General features: G+C 47.7%; 5 protein-coding genes across 5 annotated transcripts; 3 read left to right on the top strand and 2 right to left on the bottom strand.

The window, feature by feature from the left end:
- Positions 1-7,367: 7,367 nt before the first annotated feature.
- Positions 7,368-7,727, top strand: EI90DRAFT_3177220 (uncharacterized protein; the record flags this gene model as incomplete). The annotated part of the gene is made up of 1 exon (XM_039066350.1): positions 7,368-7,727. One exon carries the CDS (start codon positions 7,368-7,370, stop codon positions 7,725-7,727), a length of 360 nt encoding a protein of 119 aa, XP_038908765.1.
- A 4,883-nt stretch (positions 7,728-12,610) lies between these two features.
- EI90DRAFT_3022148 (uncharacterized protein) lies at positions 12,611-14,478 on the bottom strand (the record flags this gene model as incomplete). Its single annotated transcript, XM_039057741.1, is given in 10 exon segments — positions 12,611-12,735; positions 12,755-12,792; positions 12,845-12,923; positions 13,005-13,088; positions 13,174-13,372; positions 13,451-13,531; positions 13,575-13,585; positions 13,637-13,826; positions 13,876-14,123; positions 14,187-14,478. The coding sequence occupies 10 exon segments, from the start codon at positions 14,476-14,478 to the stop codon at positions 12,611-12,613; spliced, it is 1,347 nt and encodes a 448-aa protein (XP_038908764.1).
- A 501-nt stretch (positions 14,479-14,979) lies between these two features.
- EI90DRAFT_3135610 (uncharacterized protein) lies at positions 14,980-16,212 on the bottom strand (the record flags this gene model as incomplete). Its single annotated transcript, XM_039064735.1, has 5 exons — positions 14,980-15,288; positions 15,352-15,678; positions 15,739-15,893; positions 15,945-16,109; positions 16,161-16,212. The coding sequence occupies 5 exons, from the start codon at positions 16,210-16,212 to the stop codon at positions 14,980-14,982; spliced, it is 1,008 nt and encodes a 335-aa protein (XP_038908763.1).
- Positions 16,213-17,114: 902 nt separating this feature from the next.
- Positions 17,115-17,718, top strand: EI90DRAFT_2947449 (uncharacterized protein; the record flags this gene model as incomplete). The annotated part of the gene is made up of 3 exons (XM_039055350.1): positions 17,115-17,294; positions 17,346-17,501; positions 17,560-17,718. Coding segments are annotated over 3 exons (495 nt in total), but the record flags the coding sequence as incomplete, so codon positions are not given.
- A 385-nt stretch (positions 17,719-18,103) lies between these two features.
- Positions 18,104-18,610, top strand: EI90DRAFT_2882037 (uncharacterized protein; the record flags this gene model as incomplete). Its single annotated transcript, XM_039053928.1, has 2 exons — positions 18,104-18,347; positions 18,399-18,610. Coding segments are annotated over 2 exons (456 nt in total), but the record flags the coding sequence as incomplete, so codon positions are not given.
- Between the last annotated feature and the right edge of the window lie 3,841 nt (positions 18,611-22,451).

Below are 22,451 nucleotides of genomic sequence, written 5' to 3'. Positions count from 1 at the left end.
CTTAAGTCCATTGCATTGGTGACCTCATTCTATGTAAACACCATTGCCAACATTCCTTGGACTTTCAATCCTGCCTCTGCAACCTCTGTAAGCTCCACAACCTCCGAGCTCCATGGATCATACTCGGTACTTTCACCGATTGTAATGTATCTTTCGCGCTTTCCCCTCATCCTTATTTGGACTGCTGCTTCTCTCCATTTTAGCCAGTTAGTCATCATCCCCACTTCACCTCATCCTCCTGCCCCTCTGGGCTTCACCCTCCCTATCTCCTTTCAGATGTACCACAGGTTCTAACCTATGACCTTCAGTGCCGCTCCGCTTCTGTCATCCCTTTGTCCCCATTCGGACGCCTGTGTTCCGATTCGGACCCCCTTTGTTTCCTCATGCTTTCGCCTCTCCCCATTATATACAGGTGCTTGTACATACTCGTTTTAGGCCCTTAGTCTAAAATCAACCTGAAATGCCCCCTAGAGACTTCCTGCTCACTGCCTCTGAAATTAAGGACCAAATGGACAAACAGCAATGGCACAGCGCTCCGCATGAGTCACTGAGGCCAAGGTCCCTCCTTGCTAAGTCTCCGGTTCCCCTCCAGAATCATCCACCCTTGCCCAGTTCTAACAGGAGTGATAGGCAGGCCATATCCGCTAATAATTGCCATCCTCCACCAATTTCCGCCATCACACCACACTCATCTGTCTCTTCCTACCCGAAGCATCCCTTCCTAACCTCTCCATTCGATTCCCCAGGTTCGTAGCTTTCTCCTGATACCAAATTTGTCCCAAATGGTTGAGATTTGACTGAGTGGTGGGTGTGAGAATCGTGAAATTGGCCCATGCACAGGGTTAGACGTCCCAGAAAGTGTCCGTGAGAGTCCCCGTGTCAATTGGATCTTCATACGCATCCTTTGTGATGTTTCTGAATTTTCTGAGCACTCCAGAGTGCATTTTGGTTGTTTGTTTACTTCAATATGGCTTGTGATTTCCATTTTGGGCCGAAAACCAGTTTCGCGATCTCCCAAAGTATGGATCTCGGCTCTGCCACATGAGACTTTCGACACTGCCACCCTCACGTGCCCTTCGACATTGTGCAGAACCTCATGGGTAGATGGGAAATCATCACCACCATTGTTCCACAACGGCTGGGTCGATCTGGATGAAATTCGGGGAATCCATGTTTATGATTTTTCTCTATTTTCTGAGCCCTTGATCGTCTCTTGGCAGCCAGTAGTGCCAAGCACAGTTTTTGGGCTGGACCAATTCAGTACCAGTGCATTATGCACAATTGTACCTGTTATAAAATGAAATAAAATGTTTTTATGCACCATGGGCATTGGTAGGTGATCTTCACATGCGAGGAACGAAAGTAAACTGCAAAAATACTGGTGGTGTAGAGTATAGTAGGTTATCCTGCCTACAGTGGCAAGAGTGCTGAGAATGGTCTGTGAAGCTTGGAGGTAGCGGAGTTTGCAGAGGTTGCGGAGGTGGAGTCGGAAGTCCGAGGAATATTGGCAATGGTGTTTATGTGGAATGAGGTCACCAATGCAATGGACTTAAGCCAAGGTGGGGTCAAAGTCCGAGGTTGGGACCTGTCAGGGCACATACCCTGACTTAGCCCGGACCCGGACCCGTGTCCGGACCCGCTCCACTTCCTGTGCGCGCTTCCCATGCCGCATGATCCGTGCACCGCATGCTCCGGGCCTGGTTCCCACTCTTCATGTGACTTCTGGGTATCCCCGGAAGTTTCCACCATATTGGGCCACTGTGGGAAAGTGAGAAGTTAACCTTCTTCTCACTTTCTTACCCACAGTAGGTTGTGCCTTAGGATAGGCTGTTTACACACAGGGCTGTGGGCTATAGAGAGAGGGGTCATGGGGACCCGGGGTCCATCCCCTGACAGGACCATGATGGAATCTCGGAGTGAAGGCATGAGCAGTGTCTGAGTACAGGGTATGGGACGGTGGTGGAAGGTCATAACTTGGTGGAGGTTGGCAGAAGAGGGATGGAAGGAGAGGAGTGAGGAGAGGAGGTGATGTCAGGTCCGAAGGTGGGTATCAGAGTGGACAGGGATAGGGTAGGACTCCGGAGGTGGTGAAGTGGAGGGTCCGGAAGTTGAATCAGGATCAGGTATGTACAGATATGACATTTAGTCAAAGTCCGAAAGATACCAAAAGGTTCCCAAAGACACCAAAGGCTATCTTTAACAGGGAACCGAGGTGTCAGGTCAAGGAGGGCAGAGAGGAGTGAATGGGAACTGTCATATACATACATACCTGACCCCGGTCTGACTTCCAGACCCTCCACTTCACAACCTCTGGAGTCCTACCCTACCCCCATCCACTCCAATACCCACCTTTGGATGTGACATCACCTCCTCTCCTCACTCCTCTCCTTCCGTCCCCCTTCTGCCAACCTCTGCCAAGTTACGACCTTCCGCCACCATCCTGTACCCCATACTTGGACACTGCTTGTACCTTCGCTCCAAGAACCCATCATGGTTCTGACCTCGGACTTTGACTCCACCTCGGCTTAAGTTCACTGCATTGGTGACCTTTCATGTAAACCCCATCACCAATATTCCTCAGACTTCCAACTCCAACTCCAACCTCCATAAGCTCCACTACCTCCGAGCTTCATGGAACATTCTCAGCACTTTTGCTGCTTGTATTGTATCTTTCACACTTTCCCCTCATCCCTATTTGGACTACTGCTTCCTTCCATTTTAGCCAGTTAGTCATCAACCCCACTTCACCTCATCCTCCTGCCCCTCTGAGCTTCGCCCTCCCTACCTCCTATCAGATGTACCATCTAACCCATGACCTTTGGTACCGCTCTGCTTCTGGAATTCCCTTTGTCTCCATTTGGATGCCTTTGTTCCAATTCGGACCCCCTTTGATTTCCTTGTGCTTTCGTCTCCCCATTATATACAGGCACTTTGTCAGGGACGCGTCCGGGGTAGAGGAGGCCCGGGTGAGACACCCGACACTAGAAGCCTCGCGGGGTGTGGAGCGGGCGTGCGTACTGGTGGGCCCGGCTCAGGAGGCAGTCCCTGGCCACTTAGACTGAAGTGGAAAAGGGTGTTATTATTATTAAAAGGGAGTACTATGTTACTTACCTGAAGTGGAAAAGGGTGAGAAGAAGGCTACTTCTTCAGTTCCCACTTCAGGTATGTTTATATACATGCGGCTTAGGTCACATGACGGGTGCCACGTCATCCTCGCATACAGCCATAGTCACCCGGGTGTCCCCGTGGGGATCCCGAGGGCGTCCGCTGTGAACGCGCGAGCTGGACATAGCGGGGGTCGCCCGAGGCGCCCGGGCTGGGCATGTCGTGAGTGCGCTGCAGGTGGGTCAATGGTACATTGATACAAGGAAAGGTCATCCGTGTAGAATAAAGAGAAAATAAAGAGAAGGTGAGATAAGTAAAGAGAGAGTGGAATGGAGGAAGAAAGAAAGAAGAAGGGGGGAGGAGGTAGGGGAAGACTGGGTGGCGGGGTACCGGGTGAAGTGGGGCCGGGTGGGGCCGGGTCAGGCGGGTGTGCCCTGACACACTTGTACATACTCGATTAGACCCTCAGTCTAAAATCGACTAGAAATGCCCCCTAGAGACTTCTTGCTCAGACCAAATGGACAAACAGCAATGGCACAGCACTCCCCTTGAGTCGCTGAGGCCAAGGTCCCTCCTCACTAAGTCTCCAGTTCCACTCCAGAATCGTCCGCTCTCGCCCCATTCTAACAGGAACGAGAAGTGGGTAAGAGAAAGTTAACTGACTGAATTGAAAGAAGTAAAGGATGACTAATTAGGATGATGAAGGGTAGAGTCGCCAAGGGTGCAGATAGCTCCAAAGCCAGGTGCGAGCACGCATGCTGGGCACAGCGGGAAGTCGCCTGAGATGTCTGGGCTGGGTGTGTCATACACACACTGTGGGTGGGTCAATGGTACAAAGATACAAAGGAAAGTCATCTGTGTAAAATGAAGAGAAAACAAAGAGGAAATAGGATAGGGGGGAAGTGAGGAAGTGGAAGGGAAGAGAGGGGAAGGGAAAGAAGAGGGAAGCAGGGGGAGAGTGGGTAATGGGGTACTGGGTCAGGTGGGGCCAGGTCAGGCAGGTGTGCCCTGACACAGAAGTGGGGTGAGAACGTAAGGGAAATGGTGTAGGGGATGGCGAGGTCATTAGGAAGGTGTAGTAAGGTGGGAGAGTGTGGGGTCGGAATTCCAGGATGTGACAGCAGCCCTACACTCCTTCATTTATTTATCTATTATTGTTTGTTTTGACCCACGGCCATTGCTGGTCATTATGCAGCCAACCCCACTCTTTGATTCTGTTTGCTTCCGGACCCTTCGGCCTTCGGTCCGGGTCCACTTCTATTCATTTCCTCTTCCTATATATATCCTGTATGATACATTATAGTACCTTAGCTCTAATATCTACTTGATCATGACTCCCCAGGTTCTGACCCCAACAAGGCAACCCCAGTGAGTGTGAAATGAGGCCAGGAGACAGCTAGGGGGCACAGTGCTCCTTTAGAGTCACTGAGGCTGAATGCCCTACCCTCGGGCCTTGTTCATGGCATTGTGGCTTATAGTGGCCCACAACAGTGACCCTCAGTGCCGACCCCAGACCCATATCTAACAAGGGATTCCTTATAATACTCAAGGAGTTAAGCTTAGGGTTTCTTTCTTAGTTGGATCTCTCAATGCTACAGTCTCTTTGTACTCAAAAGGGAGGTCGCTCTTTCCATTCCTATGTGTACAGGGCTTATAAACAGTGTTGGATTGACCATGGTCAAAAGCGGTCACATGGTCAGACATTGACAGGTCAAATTCACATCAGATCAGGTCAATCCATGTCAATCTGTGGTTAATTGCTGTGGGAACATTCCAAACAGGAAGCATGCACCCATTGAGATGGCAACTGTCATGCCTGTCAGGGTGCCGACCCTCTCTTTTGACCTCGAAAAGTATGTGCATCTATGTCAGGGTTCAGCACCCTGCCTTAGGGTGCCCCGGACTCCCCACCTACTTTACCCCCTTTTATTCTTTGACTGTTGCCTTGTTGTTGCCTTTGTGTGTTGTGTACACGTGCGCGCACGGGATAGTGTGGGAACTTTCTGAGCGAGCAGCTCGCCCAGAATGTTCCCACGGGTCACAGCCACAGTTCTGGGCGAGCAACTCGCCCAGAACGTTCCCACGCTTACTGGGCACTGCCACCTGGATGTTCCCTCTGGGTCACACTACACAACTCTAGGAGCTGTATAGTTGTGGGCATGTGACCCATTCCTTTATATAGCAACCATGCGGGGAGATGAGACCTTTACCCTTCTTCTCATCTCATGCCCTGCATAGGCAAGTGTATATATTCCCTTTCTTTTACTATACATCTCATGCCCCGCATAGTGTGAGGACAGGCCAGATGGGGGTTGAGGTCAGGGAGCCTCCGAGTCCGAGGCCGGGCCCTGACAATCTAATGCAGTTTGTAATTAAATGTGAGGCCCCCAGATGCCATCTTAGCCAGTTGGTTTTGTGAAGTCGGAGTCATGATGCAGCCCACATTTGAGGTTCAGTTTAAGTGTGTGAATCTTCAGAAATCATTCCACCATGCTTCACCAATGGGTCTAGCACTGAGCCCCCTCTGGAACTTCTTTCACAAGCTGCCCAAGTTTTATGGGAACAACAAGACACACTATGCTGCCACATGCAGAGGATGTATTGAATCACACATCACTGCCCTTGAAAATGAAGACACAGAAAAACTAATGTTGGGCACTATATCAGAGAGACAGAGTGAGGTGGAACTCAGGATGGCCAGTATGTGCTCAAGCACTTAACATGACCTAGTATTCCTGATGATGCTCATAATGGCAAACTATCCTAGCAAGCGAGCTCCCTACCAAAATTCAAGGATCCACTACAAGACTTGCACAACATTTAACAATATGCATGCATGTTTCTGCTGAAGGTCAGGAGGCAGGAATAAACACATGCGAGAAAAACAGCCCTCACCCCTCCCTTGGACATCTTCCGGCACCACCACTGAAGATCCACTGACTATCCACACTTCTCAGTCTCCAACCCCCCCACTGCTACTCATCCCTCCCACTGACAGTGTTCCAACTTGCCAGAGAAGCTTCTCACAAATCCCACCTCACCTCCCAGATCTGGATCAAACTGTTAGAGACCGGAGCGAGATGAAGGAGTTGTCTCCATGGCGGAGGGCTTTGGCCTCAGCGACTCAGACCAGGAGCACTGTGCCAAGTTACATGTCCATGCCCTAATTTACTTACTGGCAATGAGAACTAAAAAGGGGGATCAACTCTAGTCGATTTTATCACTAGGGTGTAACCTATCTACAAGTTATGTATATATAGTTACAGTGAGGGCGGGCCCGTGAATAGCGGGACCAAGTGGAGTGGAGCTAACAGGGATAGATGTTAGCTGACTGAATATTACCAACGAGTTGGGTTGCGTGTTTAGTGGAATGACGGGTTATAACCCACAAGTGGAAAGGAGGGATAGGCCCGAAGGTAGACTTGCAGGGCAAGCAAGTGAATTGCCAAGCAGAGGCAGGAATGTGCTAGCAGACGTTGGAGCTGTCTGGAGAGCTTTGGGGCTCCATACTTAGGGAGGCATAGGTAATATATTGAATTGGAGAGGTGGTGACCATTGGGGGGGTTGGAGGTGATTGCGGAAACCAGAGGCTCCGAGGTTAGTGGCAGAGGAGCAGAGGTAATTCAGAAGGATCAGAGGTAGTGGAAGACGATGGCCGTGGATGGATATGACACAAACTGCACTTGAACAGCAACTTCTTCAAGCAATTGTGTCAGCTGGGTGGTCCTTTCTTTCTGTTGATGATCTGGAGGTCATCAAGCTATTTTCTATCCTGAATCCTGGGTTTAAATTACCACCTTGGAAGTGTCTTTCAGGAATGGTTTTAGACACTGAATATAACTCTTGTCAAGAAGCACTAACTCAAATGATGAGTGTGATGGATGGAAAGACACATCCAGGAATCACATTGTTGCGTTCATGATCTCATGTATGGGAATGGTAAGTTACAATTTCTAGTATTCTCCATAATAACTATGTAACACAATTTAGGTTCATATGACACATGTTTATAACACCTCAGATGAATGGAAGACAGATGAAAGGTTGCTGTCACTGATCAAGGAGGAGAAGGAATACATTCGGGACAAGCTCAATCTGAAACTCATTGGCTGGGTTTCAGATGCATCAGGAGAGTCAAGGGCTGTGTGCATTCAGTTGCAGGAGCAGTTCCCACATTTAATTGTAGCAGATTGCTATGCACACCAAGTATGTTTTTGCACAGATTACTTGAAATTGTATTTCTTGGCTTATTACTTGCATAGATGCAACTTGTACTTGGGAACTACATAAAGAATCAACAGATGTCACTAAGATTGGCCAAGGCCAATGGCATCATTAATTGGTTCAATAATCACTCAATTGCACTTCATTTACTATATGCAGAGCAACACTGCACTGCAGACCAAGCAAGGGCTCTTATTAGACCTTGCATCACTTGGTGGACATCACACATAATGGCCATTGGCCAGTTAATTCAACTGGAGATTCCATATAAAACAATTGTAGTAAGGAGCCAGAGGGAACTTGAAACTGCTGCTGGAACAAAGTGTGATGCAATTGCAAAAGCACAGCAGATCCTTGCAATAATTCAGAATCAAGGCTTCTGGGATGACATGAGTTAGCATACTTTACCTCTCTTCCTCAATGAGTTAACTCCTTTCTAGGATTAAGGAACTGTCAGGGGATGACTCCTGGGTCCCCATGACCCTCCCCTATGGTCCACAGCCTCAGATGTAACCAGCCCTATCCAGGGCACAATCCTACTGTGGGTGAGGAGATGAATAGATAAAGCAGTAGGTAAGGTACACTTGCCTACTGTGGGTAAGGAGGTGAGAAGGAAGCTAACTTCTCATCTTCCCACAGTGGCCACAATATCAGGAAAACTTCCAGAGATATCCAGAAGTCACATGAGGAATGGGAACCAGGGCCCAGAGTGTGTGGTGCACAGAGTGTGCGGGGCAGAGCACACATGCAGGCCCAGATCCGGGTCTGGGTCCGGGCTAGTCAGGGTGTGTGCCCTGACAGGAACATATTGAGCCACTTGCCATTGCCATCAATGTTTGTCAAGATTCCAATACTAGAGCTGACCAGGTGGCTCTTATTTTTGGTCACCTCTGCAAGTATTACACTGATATTTCTGCTGCAGCATTGGTTGCTCCTGTCAGAGATGGGATTATTGTCAGAGACTGAAATATTGTCGGAGTCGAAATATTGTCAGAGTCGGACATACTGTCTGAAGACGGATGGAAGACGGATTGGGTTCTGTCTGAGTTGAGGTCGGAGGTGATGCAGAGGTCTGTTGGAGCGCGCGCGCGGATATGTGGGCGGAAATATGCGGCGCATCCGGAAGTGCTGTTCAAGGTTAGCAGAGTGGGATCGCGGCCTCAGTGACTCAGGTGGAGCGCTGTGCCCTGAGCTTGACGTTTGGGGGAGATCCTGTATTTACAGACTGACACTTACAGCAGACTTCAAACAAGACTTGCGGGTGGAGCGGACCTGTAGGAGGGGCGCGGACTCCATGAGCACAGACTCAGAGGGGGGGAAGCCCCCTTTGCAGAAGGAGAGACTCAGACCAGAACAGGGGGGGTACTCTAGTTGATTTCAGACTGAGGTCCCCGAAAGTATTTACAAGGTATAAGTAGATAAGAGAATTCAAAGAGGGACTGGTCGGTCCGGTGCAGAAATAAGCGGAAATGAGTGGGGACTTGTCAAACTAAACCAAGGACAATAACCTGGGAAATGGGAGGCAAGGAATGAATAAAGTCAAAGCAGATCAAGTACCAATATTGACAGATTAAATGAATGAATAGGAAAGTGCAATAGCACACGGATCAAATGCCAATATTGGGGTGAACATAATAGGCACTCGGCAAGGAATGAATGTTATGTTGCCGAGTGACAAAAATGGCCAGAGGACACCAGCGGAGGTCTGTGCATGGCGCCGATACAAGTCCGCAAATAAGCGGGGTCAGTGCGGTGCCGACACAAGTCCGCGAACAGAGGTTGATCTGTCAGCACTGTCACACAAGGACAGCATGAAGGCCAACAGAGGTACAGAGGGGAGTGGGAGTGTTGACCTGACCAGAGGTGTCAAGGGCAACCAGAAGTGGCCAGAGGGTGCAGAGATGGGCAGAGGGCATGGAGTGGGCAGAGAGTGCAGAATGCATGGAAGCGGGGCATGGCTGTGACCACATAGCGGGAAGCAATGAGTGTGGTTCAGATGGAGACAAGGCTGGCATAGGAACTGGAGGGACTGAATGCCGGGAGCGCCAAGGGCTCGGGAACTGGAGGTAAGGTCGGAATGCCAGCAGGGTCTAGGTTCTGATTGTTGGCCAAGTCTCACGCAATAAGGCAGGGGGCCAGACATCGGGTTGGGGGCTGGTTAGGATGGGTTTCCGGTTGGCAGATTCACCTATCGGCATTGGTTTGCTGCTGACGGAGCCCCAGGATTTGTCGGTCATGACAGCTCCTGGCAACAACTCTTCACCAATCCAAGCTATTCTTGATAGTCTTGATTCCCATTGGAAAAAAGTTGACCATAATGTTTTTATTGTTGCAGTTGCACTCAATCCATTTGTCAAAACTGCGCTTTTTACACCAATGGTCTCTATTGCCCTCCTAGTCACAATGATAGAAAGGCTGTACTGTCATGTGTTTGGGGTAGATGCACCAGAGGTATCAGTGGGTCCATGCACTATTGCATATCTCACAGATCCACATGATGCCTTTGGCTATACTGGTGGTGATTGGAGTCAGAACAACCTATGCAAGCAGATTCCAGTAAGAATCTACATGCTTCATATGTGTCATTGCTCAGGTTCCTCTTTTTAGGACTTCAATCCACTCAAAGCATGGCAATGTGCATGTGTCACTGACCCAGCAGAATTGCAAGCAACAGAGAAAATGAGGATTGCAAGTTTTGCAACCAGTTGTGAGCACTTCTTCTCTATCACTGGTGACACCAAAGACCCTTCTCGAAATTGATTATCTGTCAAAAAAATGGTCAAAATCTCTGCTGTCAAGTTAGATTGAAGGGACACACTGGAAGCGCATCTGACATTCATTTGGTGTCAGGGGATGCACGTGCTTGTGCAGGTTGCTCTGATAACCTAGTTGTGATTAAAGCAGGGGGAAAGGAATGTCCCCATCTTAGAGTCAGCTATATACATGTAGAGTCTGGCAATGTCATGACTGAAAAATCCAGGGGCTCCGTCAGTGGCAAATCAATGCCAATAGGCGAATCCACCAACCCAAAACCCATCCTAACCAGCCCCCAACCCAATGTCTGGCCCCCTGTCCCATCAAGTGAGACTTGGCCAACAATCAGACCCTGGACCCTGCCAGCATCCAACTTCACCTCTAGTTCCCGAGCCTTTGGTGCTCCTGGCATCCAGTCCCTCTGGTTCCTCCTAGGCTTATATCACAGCTCAGTCTCACATCCCTGCCTCCTCTGCATCCTCTGCATATTTTGCATCTTCCATATTCTCTGCATCTTCCACATCTGGACCTCTGCCAGCATCTGGACCTCTGCCCATCTCTGCACCCTCTGCACCTCTGCCACTCCTGGTTGCCCTCCACACCCTGTGGCCAGGTCAACACACCCCTCCAAACCTTTGCTGGCCATCATGCTGTCCTTGTTTGTGACAGCACTGATGGACCACCCTCTGTCTGCGGACTTGTGTTGGTGCCATGCACTGACCCTGCTTTTCCTTTGGCCTTTTGCCACTTGGCAGCATACATTCATTCCTTGCCAAGTGCCTATTATGTTTATCCACTCATTCACTTAACTTGCCAATATCAGTGTTTGATCTGCTTTTATTGACACTAGGTTATTGGTCTTGTTGTTCTTCCCATCAATAACCCTCACCACTCATTGTTTGTTCATTCCTCACTTCCAGTTCCTGGGCTCTTGTCCATTATTTAGTTTGACAATCCCTGCTCATTCCGCACCGTACCATGCCGGACCAACCGGCCCTTCTATATTTCCTCTTTCCTATTTATATCTTGTAAATACTTTTGGGGACCTCAGTCTGAAATCAACTAGAGTACCCCCCTGTCTGGTCCGAGTCCCTCCTTCTGCAAAGGGGGCTTCCCCCCCTGCTCACAGAGTCCATACTCCTCCTATGGGCCTGCTCCACCCACAAGTCTTGTTTGAAGTTCACTGTGAGTGTGTCAGGGCATACACCCTGACCTAACCCACACCTGCACTTGCACCTGCACTCGCACCCACATCTGCACACTGAAAGAGGGCTCGCAGCTCTCTATGCCGACTAAGCTTGTGGGGGCCAAACTCCCAAAACTCTACTTTCTCCACTAAACTCACTATACCCTCCATCCTTAAACTCCATAGTGGGTTCTCCAGGATTTCCGCAAGGTCCGGGCTCAACAAATCCACTACCCACTCATTGCAGGCTAGATTGTTGCCCTTATTCCTACTGTTGGAATTCCACTCACTCACACCAACTCTAGCGTGTCCTAGCACCTTAGAGAATTTTTGGGGGAGGGGAGAACTTCTTTTCAAAAATCCGGTATGTACAGGATTATATCTAATAATTATTTTTAGAAAGAATAGCACCTATTACTCATCACGGGACTATAATAATATGTACCTATAGGGGGCCCACCTGACCTGCTCTCTTAGATATAGAGACGCTCCTTGAGTGCATGCACCCATGCACTGGTGTGTCAGGGCATGGCCTAACCGGCTACCCTGACTCCCTATGCCGGAAGGGAGTTGCCATAAGACGATCCGGAGTGATCCGAAGAACGCAGGTAATCTCACTTAGCTCTCGCTTAGCGTCCCGCTTCTATCTTCCATCCACATGTCACCCCTTTCCCACACCTTGCTTACGATTATCCGAATGAATAGCTATCTTTTCATGTCATCATTCTATCAGCTGTTTCTTATCTCGTTTGTAGCCCCTCTCTAGTGGATAGCGGTATCCATGTATATAAGCCCTATCTCCGCTGAAGGTGGCACTTCAGCATTAACAACGACTAGGATTCTCGGGAACACCCTTATTGTCGTGAACTGACATGCGGTCCCTGACATGGTGCAACGATCAGTACATAATACTATATATACTACTCTCAGGCCCTTCAGGCCTGAGAAGCTCCGGGGTACCATGACCTGAAAATCCGGAAAACCCCTCCATGCCGCAACTCCTTCAGAGTTCACTGTCACACATCATCCTGCCAACGTCTCCGGACCCATCATCACCATCATCGATGTTGTCAACAACATTGCCAACACTTATTTTTCAAAATCACTGTTCCCTTATAAACTTCACTAATACACAACTTCCCTCGCTTCCTTTCCTTTTCCTCCCATGTCACACTGCTGCCACTACCAACATTTTCAACATTATCAGCATTGTTTGAATTTCCCTCAATTTTTTTTTCAAATATCCCAATGTGAATTATATGTGATTGAGCAAGCTATGAAAACTGCCTGTGAAGCCATAAGTTGCCTTATATGGATGAATGGGAACATCGTTGATGCTGTTCAGCGGTGCGACTCTAAGAACCACAACAAACACATGGTAGTGAGGAGTACCCGTCCATCCATCCATCCATCCATCATTGCACAGGTGTTACTATCCCCCTGCCCTCTCATTGCCAGGGAAGGTACTGTGTCAGTGAGATTTACATGGCTTCGGGTCTGCCGGCGCTTTGCACTTCTTCCTCCTATCAGAACCATCAAATTACCTTGCAAACTTCCGGGGAAACTTTCACTTACAAGTTAGCGCCCCTACTGGAGCTGGAGCTGACTTCCATGGTTGCTGCTGGCTCGGTCCCTGTGTGAGTGGCACTGCTTGCTGGTGTGGCATTATCAGTGTTCAAACCACTGAAAAGTCTCTTTCGGTTAGTCTTCTGATAATACTTCTGATGCCACGAACCTTGGCCGTGCTGGTGATATGTTATCTCCCATACTCGTGCTGCTTTCACCTGCAGCCACACTGTTCCGTACACTGCTGTTAGGGCTTGATAAGGCATCATCACGTTGTTCAACGGTGGAAGGGTATCCGGAGATGGCATCACAGTTGACGCACGTGGCTTGTGACTCACTACGGTCGCCAGTCTGGGCTTGCACTGCTTCAGATTCTAGACTACTGAGCTCTGCTTTTTGCTGCTCAATCTCCTCTGCTGTCAGCTTAACCCATTTGATTTTCCCATCTTCCCATCCCTTGACAGCCTCTCGAAGATGATCGACCATGGCCCTTTTGGGCTCAACTATCTTACCCCCCGGATAGTGTGTCATGTCAATCTTGACACCATGTCAGATCGTGAGCTTTAGATAATTCCGAGGCACCCACTCCATTGGAAGCTGAGTTTTCCCAGTTACCTTGCCTAGTGTTGCGCCCAGATCAATCCTCTGATGATGTTTGACAGGGTAACTACTCATGTAGTTCAGTTCTTGTCCATTCTGCCAACTGGAAACGCAATGAACCAGAGAGTGCTTTATGAACCTTCACAACATCTTCAATCGTTTCAGCATCAAGAGTGTAAAGTATCCTGATTCTTGACTCACTGCTTGTAGCCCCAACACAATATCCCTCCATAAGCCGGGCATGTAACCACAGGGGCTCTTTTGCTACACCCAGCCAATACTCCTTTGCCTTCTCTGATGCCCACACGACTGGTGCAAATAAATCATCGCTAGACCCTTTTGCCATCATAATCATGACTTGAATTCCACATGCCCGGTTCACATTCTCTGCCTATGCCTTGTTATTCTCTCTGGGGACTAATGCATCTTGTTGAACATACAATTTGGACGAGCTGGTCTCGGGCATGGATGGCCATGCGTTGTGCTGACAGTTCAGGTGAGATTATGTTTTCTTTTAGGGCCCGATTCTCCCTTTTGACGACAACACCTTCTAAGGCAACTTGTGCATGATGTTCATCCATTGGAGTAAGTGGGTTCTTTATGTCATCAAACGTCACTTCTTCATTGTTGATGTCGTCAAGAAGCTCAAGGTACTCTTTGGAGTATGGGAGGTTTGGCAGCGCTTTCTCTGTTGTGCATGGGAGGTTAGTGCATTTCTACATGGTTTTTATCTGTTAATGAAACCATGTACCTTGTTTACGACATGCCTGCGCCTTTGCATGTGCCCAGGCATTAGGGAGCATTGGCTTCCATACTTTTTTTGGTGCAGAAAACTTATAGACAACTTGCTTTCGTATCTGGTTTGCTGAATAGTGTGAACCATGCCCAACAAATTCCTGCACAATAGCATGGACTTGGGCATCAAAACTCTTCCTCAGCTTGAGAATCCGTTTGTTGAATGATGTCTGGACTGATTCTTTCCTCTGATTTTTTGACAGAGTAGCAGGTTCGACAAATGACTCTGTGCACTGCTGCTGGGACATCAAGAACCCCTGTGTGCGAAAATGTTGAGCGACGTGTTGGGAATTCAACCAGGGGCCAACCAATAAACAAATAAAGGTAAACAGTTTTTACCCTGTATTTGGCATATGGGAATAATTCGTGCATTTATGCCAAATTCACAATAAATACAGGTGTGTGTGTTTTTTTTCTGTATTTTCTAGAAATTTACGTAGGGGGGGGGGGGGGGGGAACAGCAGAATCGTTTCTCAATCATGCCCTGCAGCTGCCAGTTCAGCAAAGAAGGAAGCTTCTTCATACCCACAGTCAAACTCTGTCATCAACATGTTGCGGAAGTTGGTAATGTTGGTGAATCCCAGTTGTGACTTAAGCATGATGATCTCGATGTCCTCCAGCCACAGAGTTGTATGTACGTTCACATATGACTCAAAGAGTGACTGACTTCCTACCTCTGTCGCAGCCATCATGCTATGAGTACTAGTCAAACTGCTCAACTGAGATGACGACAATTGCTGCACATTTGCTTAAGTCAGAGGAAGGTGACGTTGGGTTGGTGCTAGATCGGTGCGTCTGTCTGGCAGTGAGATGTTTGAAACTAATTGCATGGATCCAGGAGTGGTGGTAGTCCCAGGGAAGTCGGTGCAAATGCTTGATCCACTTTGGGTTGCAGTAGGAGTGTTGAACTCTGTTAGGTCAAACGAAGTGGCAGATGGTGTGGCAGGGGTAGTTTTGGCAGGGGTCGCAGGTGCATGTGCTGGAGTAATGATGTCAACACCGATACCAGCATTGACTGCATCGAGCAATGGGGAAGGCCCTGTGGTACCCAACCCGTGCTGCCGGATACTCGATGGATGGGGGGCAGTGGATCTTGTATTTCTATTTCAAGGCAGAGACACTGTCAAAGGGTCGGGCAGTCTCCACTGGGGGGGGGATGGGGCCCTCAGGGCGGTGTTCTGTGGGGTGGGGGGTGGTTCGCCCTGGCATGGTTGTGGCTGCCTGCGCTCTGCGGTTGGTGTGCTGCTCAGAGCTGCTGGAACTGGGGTTACTGGTGTGGCTGCACCTTTGTTTGCTTTTGGTATCTTGTCTAATATTTCGCTGTGCAGTGCTTCCCACCCTTCATTGTCTTCAATGCTTTTCGAGGCAAGTAACATGATAGGTAATGTTTGACCACCATAATTGATCAACATGATGCTTGGCTGCCCCAAGCGGTCCAAGACATCTGTCTATTTCCACAGCACAAGGAGTTATTTATGTAATACCGATTCGTCAGGTTGATGACTCACAAATGGGTGAACCTCATCAAGCCTTTCCCTTAACCCTGTCAGGGGGACAGCAAGGCGGCGCTGTACCATATAACTCATTTCCATGGTAAATATATGGGTTGATATGTGCTCCTTGATGGTTTTTAGATCAATTCGCCCCCAATCAGGCTTCCAGTCTGAAGAAGGTATGTTTTTCCAGAATTTCGCACTTTTTTTTGTGTACTTACTGCAAACTTGATAGGGAACACTGAAGTCCTTGACAAACCTGTCGCTCACTGACTGATGAAACCAGTTCATCTCTTCGGTCATCAGCCTGTATCTCACACGAGAAGTCCAAACGAAACTGTCAAACACACGTTGGGCTATGGGATGCATGTGTTGCAACATGGTTTCTAGAATTGTGGTAAGTTTTGTTATCTGTCTGTGTCCACTTGCATATTTACCTTCAGTTTTGGTCTGGGGCATGATGCTGAAGCGTTGGATTTTCAATGGCATGATGGATTTTCAGTGACAGCGTTTGAACATGCCAGATTGAATTGCCACACAAAAAGAAACTGTATAGAATGAATTGAAACTGTATGGCATGTTGGACGCGCTCTTCAATAGATCAGTTCAATCTCTTGGTACAACGTCGCCACATTCTGTGAGTGCTGTTTCTCTAGTCATGGGCTACATTTTTTTACAGTACTAGAATCTTTATCCTGATGCCATGATCAAAACAAGCGCAAAATGCTGTTGTGACTAACTTGCTAGGTCCAGGGTTGGAAAGGAATGGATTGGTTGCCCGGAAGAGGGTACAACTCAAGATGGAAGCAACCCAGTGAAGAGTCCTTGAAGGTGCATGGAAAGCATGTAGCACACTGAACCCACCAGCAAACATGAATTCGACAAACTAGACACATCAGCTGAAGTTAGAGCCGACCTTGAAGAACTTCAAAACAATGGCTTTGCCCTTGATACCGATAATGTGGATGACTGGGTGGATGACCCTGCAATGGCAGATGCTGGGCTGTTTCAAGATGAAGGGCTTACCAGCAAACAATTCTTGACGGTAATGTCCTCCCTGTTCCCAAAACAGTATGTATTTCTTGATGACTTCTCAGTTCTTATTCATCTAGGACTGATCTCATGTTTGATTTTTAGGCACAAGAAAAGTCACATTTGGGGCCACCACATGGCCAGGCTCCACACAGCTTGGGCAGAGCAGCTGAACGACCTTGTTGCCCTATACCTTGAATTCAAAACTACCAACCCTTCTTCTACACCATCTCACTATCCCCTGCCCCAAGACAACCTCAATTACGTTTCCATCAAGTGCCTTGACATATTTGGTAAGCCTTTCCTTTCACCTCCCTGTACGTGATTAACCGATATTCAGATGGTAGTTCATACCCAGGCAGGAGACAGACATCCATCCTACATATGCACTGGTGAGTGCCAGCTATCTATCCCCTACTCCAACAGAGCCCCAAATTGCGATCTCCCTGCGATCGCTCGAACTGTTATACTCTCTTTTCCGAGCAGCGCCTGCTTTCAGTATTCAACATTTTACCTGGGTGGTTTCTGACATACACAAGGTAAGCTATTTATGGTGTTTTTCCAGCATCTGCAGCTGACTGAAAATTGAGATGGTAAATCAGCCCTACTTAAGAACCCAAATCTCACTTGCTTTCGATATCTTCTATCGGATATTCTTCCACCTGGATAAACTCGTCAAACAAGCTGTAGGTCAGGTGGGGCCCAATTATCGTCTCAAAAATTCCTGCCCTGCTTGTCACTGTAAGGTAAGTATCCGATTTTGATCTAGCAAAGGGTAAGCCCAAGTTGCATCATCGTTTTTAGGTTGAAGATGAGCCTGAACGCCCCATTCAGCTCATTGTCACGGCTGATGGGAATACCTCCCTCTCAAGGCTGCGCCACAATTTTGCCACTGATGCCCAAGTCTTTCCCAGTGACTACTTCATTCCCCGAGAACAGGTCAATAATTTTGCTGACACTTGAAAACATTCACAATGTGGTAGCCAGGTATGAACATTCCTCTTCCTTAGTTCACTCAGTAATATGTGCAACTTGTGAGATGGATGGCCCAGAGTCATCATTTATATCTGACAGCTGCCTAGCATGGAAGAATGCTTGGCCAATGCCCTTGAAGTCGAAGTCGGGTGCCATGCAACTCATGGATGAGACAGGACTTTTCTCTGTCATTTGCCGACATGGTATCATCCAATTCCTTATTGACATGGTCCAGAGTGGGGAGTTGTGAGTAATGTGATGTACTTTGTTGATGAGAATTGACGTACCTAGCAGCAACATTCTATTTGTATATGATATTGGCTGCACATTTTCAGCTACCCTTTCCAAGCCTTCCACCGGTGATATGGCATGAGAAGCAAAATTTAGGTGTTGTACTGGTTCTTTCCACAGTGCCACTCACAACAGACTCTGCCAGCTCGATTTCCTCATAGGGCTACAGCAGGGAGCTGGAATTGAAGATGGTGAAGGCAACAAACGAGTATATTCTGAGAGCAACTCCCTCGCACCGGTAACCCAACATGCATCACCATACTATTGGCATCTCCGGATTCATATGCATTTTGTGAAGTGGGATGAAACAAAGTATGAGCATCTAGGTATGTCATCCATTCAATAAATATGCCAAACACTTCCTTACCCCTCACAAGTAGGTGACTTCTTATTGAACAACCACACAACAGCATGGGGAATAGTTCAAGAAAGCCTAGAAATCCTCAAGACAACAAGGCAGATGGACCCCAACTTTGAACCTGATGTGCAATGCCCACAATGGCTGGATGAAGAGTGCAACTACATATCCTCGCTTCAGTTTGAGCCCCAAGATGAAAAGGCGAAGGTCGTGTATTTAGAGGCTGTCATATCCTCCTTCTCCTACCCTATCTCTGTTCGCTCCGATACTCATCTCGGACCGAACATCACTCCTCTCACTCCTACCACTCCTCCTCACGACACCTCCACCCTTCCATCACACTTCTACCCTTCTCCCATCCACTCCGACACTCACCTTCGGACCCGACACCTTTCCTCTCCTCCACTCCTCACCCCACTCCTCTCTCCTCTCTCTTCCCTCTGACCCTCTTCTGCCGACCCTCCACCAAGTTACGACCTTTCGCCGCTGTCCCGTACCCCATAATCGGACACCGCTCGTACCTTCGCTCCGAGACTCCATCATAGTTCCTACCTTGGACTTTGACTCCACCTCAGCTTTAGTCCATTGCATTGGTGACCTCATACTACGTAAACACCATTGCCAATATCCCTCAGACTTTCAACCCTGCCTCCGTAACCTCTGTAAGCTCCGCAACCTCTGAGCTCCACGGATCACCTTCGGCACTTTCGCTGCTTGTAATGTATCTTTTGCATTTTCCCCTCATCCCTATTTGGACTGCTGCTTCTTCCCATTCTAGCCAGTTAGTCATCATCCCCACTTCCCCTCATCCTCCTGCCCCTCTGGGCTTCGCCCTCCTTACCTCCTTTTGGATGTACCACAGGTTCTGCCCTATGACCTTCGGTACCGCTCTGCTTCTGTCATCCCTTCGTTCCAATTCGGACCCCCTTTGTTCCTTGTGCTTTCGCCCTCTCCATTATATATATCAGCACTTGTACATACTCGTTTTAGGCCTTTAGTCTAAAATCGACCTGAAATGCCCCCTAGAGACTTCCTGCTCGCCGCCTATGAAATTAAGGACCAAATGGACAAACAGCAATGGCACAGCGCTCCGCTTGAGTCGCTGAGGCCAAGGTCCCTCCTTGCTAAGTCTCCAGTTCCCCTCCGGAATTGTCCGCCCTCACCCAGTTCTAACAGAGGCAACAGAGCATCTTGAGTGTGCAGAGTGGGTATAATTCTAGTTCATAAACATAAACATTCACAAATTACCTTCAGGGAAACCGTACGCTACTGGATAGCACAAATAGCTGTCCAGGCTAGGCTACCACCCCAACATGCTGACTGACATTTGCGAGAGGCAAATGAAGCTGTTGAGAGTGCATGTGCTGCAAGCAGGGTAGCGGAGCACACAAGGGGGATCGGGGACCGGGTAGGAAATGGATGTGCAGCACAGCGGCGCTGTAGGAATATAAAAGTTACAACACTAAAACAACCAGAAACCATCACAGAAAATTGGATAAAAATCATACAACCTCCATGGACCAGAAATAAAAATAGGAATAAAATCATAACTCAACAAAATGAATTGAAATAAAATATCGGAAAAATACTGAAGAACAGAGTCGATGAATTGAGTATCTACGCGAACTTTCAAGTCTAGGAATTAAAATATGGTCCAGAAAACGAAGAAAAACAGCAAATAAACCCACATGAAAACAAAAACAAGGTTTCCTGTATCAAATAAAATATTAGAAATTCGTGGTAACGTGGGAAAATAGTTTTACGAACGTACAAAACGAATGACAAAGAGAAATCGGAAGAAAATCAAGGCATTCATATAATGAAAAATGGTCGGGTACGAGGAAAAGATGAAAGAATTGGAAATATTTATATGAGGAAAATAGGGAAAAATATGAATCTTTGTCGGTCTTAAAGAGTTAAAGTATAGGTCTGTGTACGAAAAGATTTCATGTTAAAGTCTGAAGAATTGAGGGAGAAATGGATTTAACAAGATTAAAACACACTTGCAGAGAAGACTGGCTCAAACATCCTGAGTTTGTGGTAAAAACGGATAAGCTAGAAATGCGAAACTAAAGAGTTTGAGTCCAGGAACAAGGCATAATTTATCCAGAATTAATCGTAGGAAAATGGATGAGCTAATGCCAAAGCAATCTGGAGAACCTCAAAATTAAATCTTGAAAAATTCATATCTTCATAAATAATCCTTGTAGTTTACTGTTGTTTATACCGACGGAAAGCTACACTCTTAAGCTAACAAATAACCCCATGACATGTGACCTAGAATAAAGTGAGTAAACAAGGGTAAACAAGGTCATGATGGGTGTTAGGCAATGCAATTGGCTAATTCCCACACCAAAACTTCCAGAAAGTTCTAGAAGCAGAATGGGATGCTGATCGCTTACATAAGAGGATTGCTAAGCTCAATATAAGATTACTCAGCAATGTAAATAGTAAAGTGACATGTGAAAACAGAGCCCTTAGGAAAGGTATAAAAGACCGCATTTTCTGGTCTGACCCCTCTTCCTTCTTTACTCCTCTCCCCTACATGCTCTGGCTCATAGGTCATAAGGCGTCCTAATAAAAAGTAAGTTTTATTAGTATAAGTGTGCAGTTCAGATCACATCTGAGTAAAAGTGATCAACCCTCAGTAAAAAGTTAAGAAGAAGTTAAGAAATAGTGACGTTGAGTCAAGTCGGTTGGAGTCGCTCTGAGTTAAAAGTGACAAGACAGAGGTGAAACGACTAAAAATAGTAGGTCTATAGCGTGATTTTCGTGTGGAACAATCAGGTAGACAAGTGAATTGAACCCTGAGAATTTCATACACACACAAATAATCAGTAACACATACAAATATCAATACACAAAGCAACCAAAACGCTACAGTGGTTGAGTTAAAGTACCAATACTAACATATAAGTATCAGAAGAAAGAACAGCCTTTTATAGGATTTCTGTTCTCCTCCTTCAGTGCACTAACCTACCACCACAATCACCACCACCTCAACTACTTCGCACCACACCTACTCCCACCCAGCAGGATGAGAAACGAAAAAGGGGGCCAGCTGTCAGGGACCAACCCGGGGTCGAGAGCGCCCGGGTGTATCGCCCGAGGCTGAGGGTCCGGTAGGTATGACGCGGGCGCGCGTAGCAGCGGGCCCAAAGCAGACAAGGGTCCCTGGCCACTAAGACTAAAGTGGGAAATGTGTTATTGTCATTATCAAGGGAAGTGTAAGCTACTTGCCTAAAGTGGGAAATGTGAGAAGAAGGTTGCTTCTCAGTTCCCACTTAGGCTGTGTTTATATACATGTGGTTGAAGGCCACGTGGGAAGCGCCACGTCATCCAAGCACACAGCCACCTCCGTCTGGGTACCTCCGTAAGAGGTCCTAGGAGCATCCGGTGTGCGGGGGGTCGTCCGGTGTGTCCGGGTTCGGGCGCGTTACGCTGCAGCCAGGTCAATGGTACATTGATACAAAGGAAGTCGTCCGTGTGATAAGAAAGGAATAAAGAGGAGAAAGAATAGAAAAGAAGGAGAGGAAGGAAGGGAAGGGAGAAAAGGGGAAGAGGGGGAGGTCGGGAGGAGTGGATGGTGGGGCACCGGGTTAGGTGGGGCCGGGTCAGGCGGGCGTGCCCTGACACCAGCAAGCGGCTTCCTTGGACAGAATCAAGACTAAACTCAAAACTCAACTGGGACTCGGTGTCCTGTAACTCAGTGTGGATCTCCCTGAGGACACTGTGAGGCTTCCTTGCCTCCCTCAAGACTACTGCACTTGACCACGCCTCCAGCACACTTCACTTGGTGACCAGATCTAAACGTAGTGGAGGGGAAATCTCTGTTACAAATGTAAGCTAATATTATATACAAACAACCCTGAAAACATGTCTGCGAGCTTCCAGCATGTTCCATATGACTCATCTGGTCACGTCGCAAGAGTAAATAGAATAGGAAACACAATATCACAAGCAACAAATTATAAAACAATAGAAAGTGGCCACGGAAAACCCAACCTGCATCTCCAGCCCAAACCACTTGACACAACTGTGCTCCCTTCATGTCAACCAACTCGCCTAAACT

This window comes from Cantharellus anzutake (assembly GCF_015039405.1).
Source record: "Cantharellus anzutake strain C23 chromosome Unknown EI90scaffold_141, whole genome shotgun sequence".
NCBI classification, from domain to species: domain Eukaryota; kingdom Fungi; phylum Basidiomycota; class Agaricomycetes; order Cantharellales; family Hydnaceae; genus Cantharellus; species Cantharellus anzutake.
Note: the sequence above shows the minus strand (reverse complement) of the source record. Positions and strands in the feature narration are given on the sequence as shown.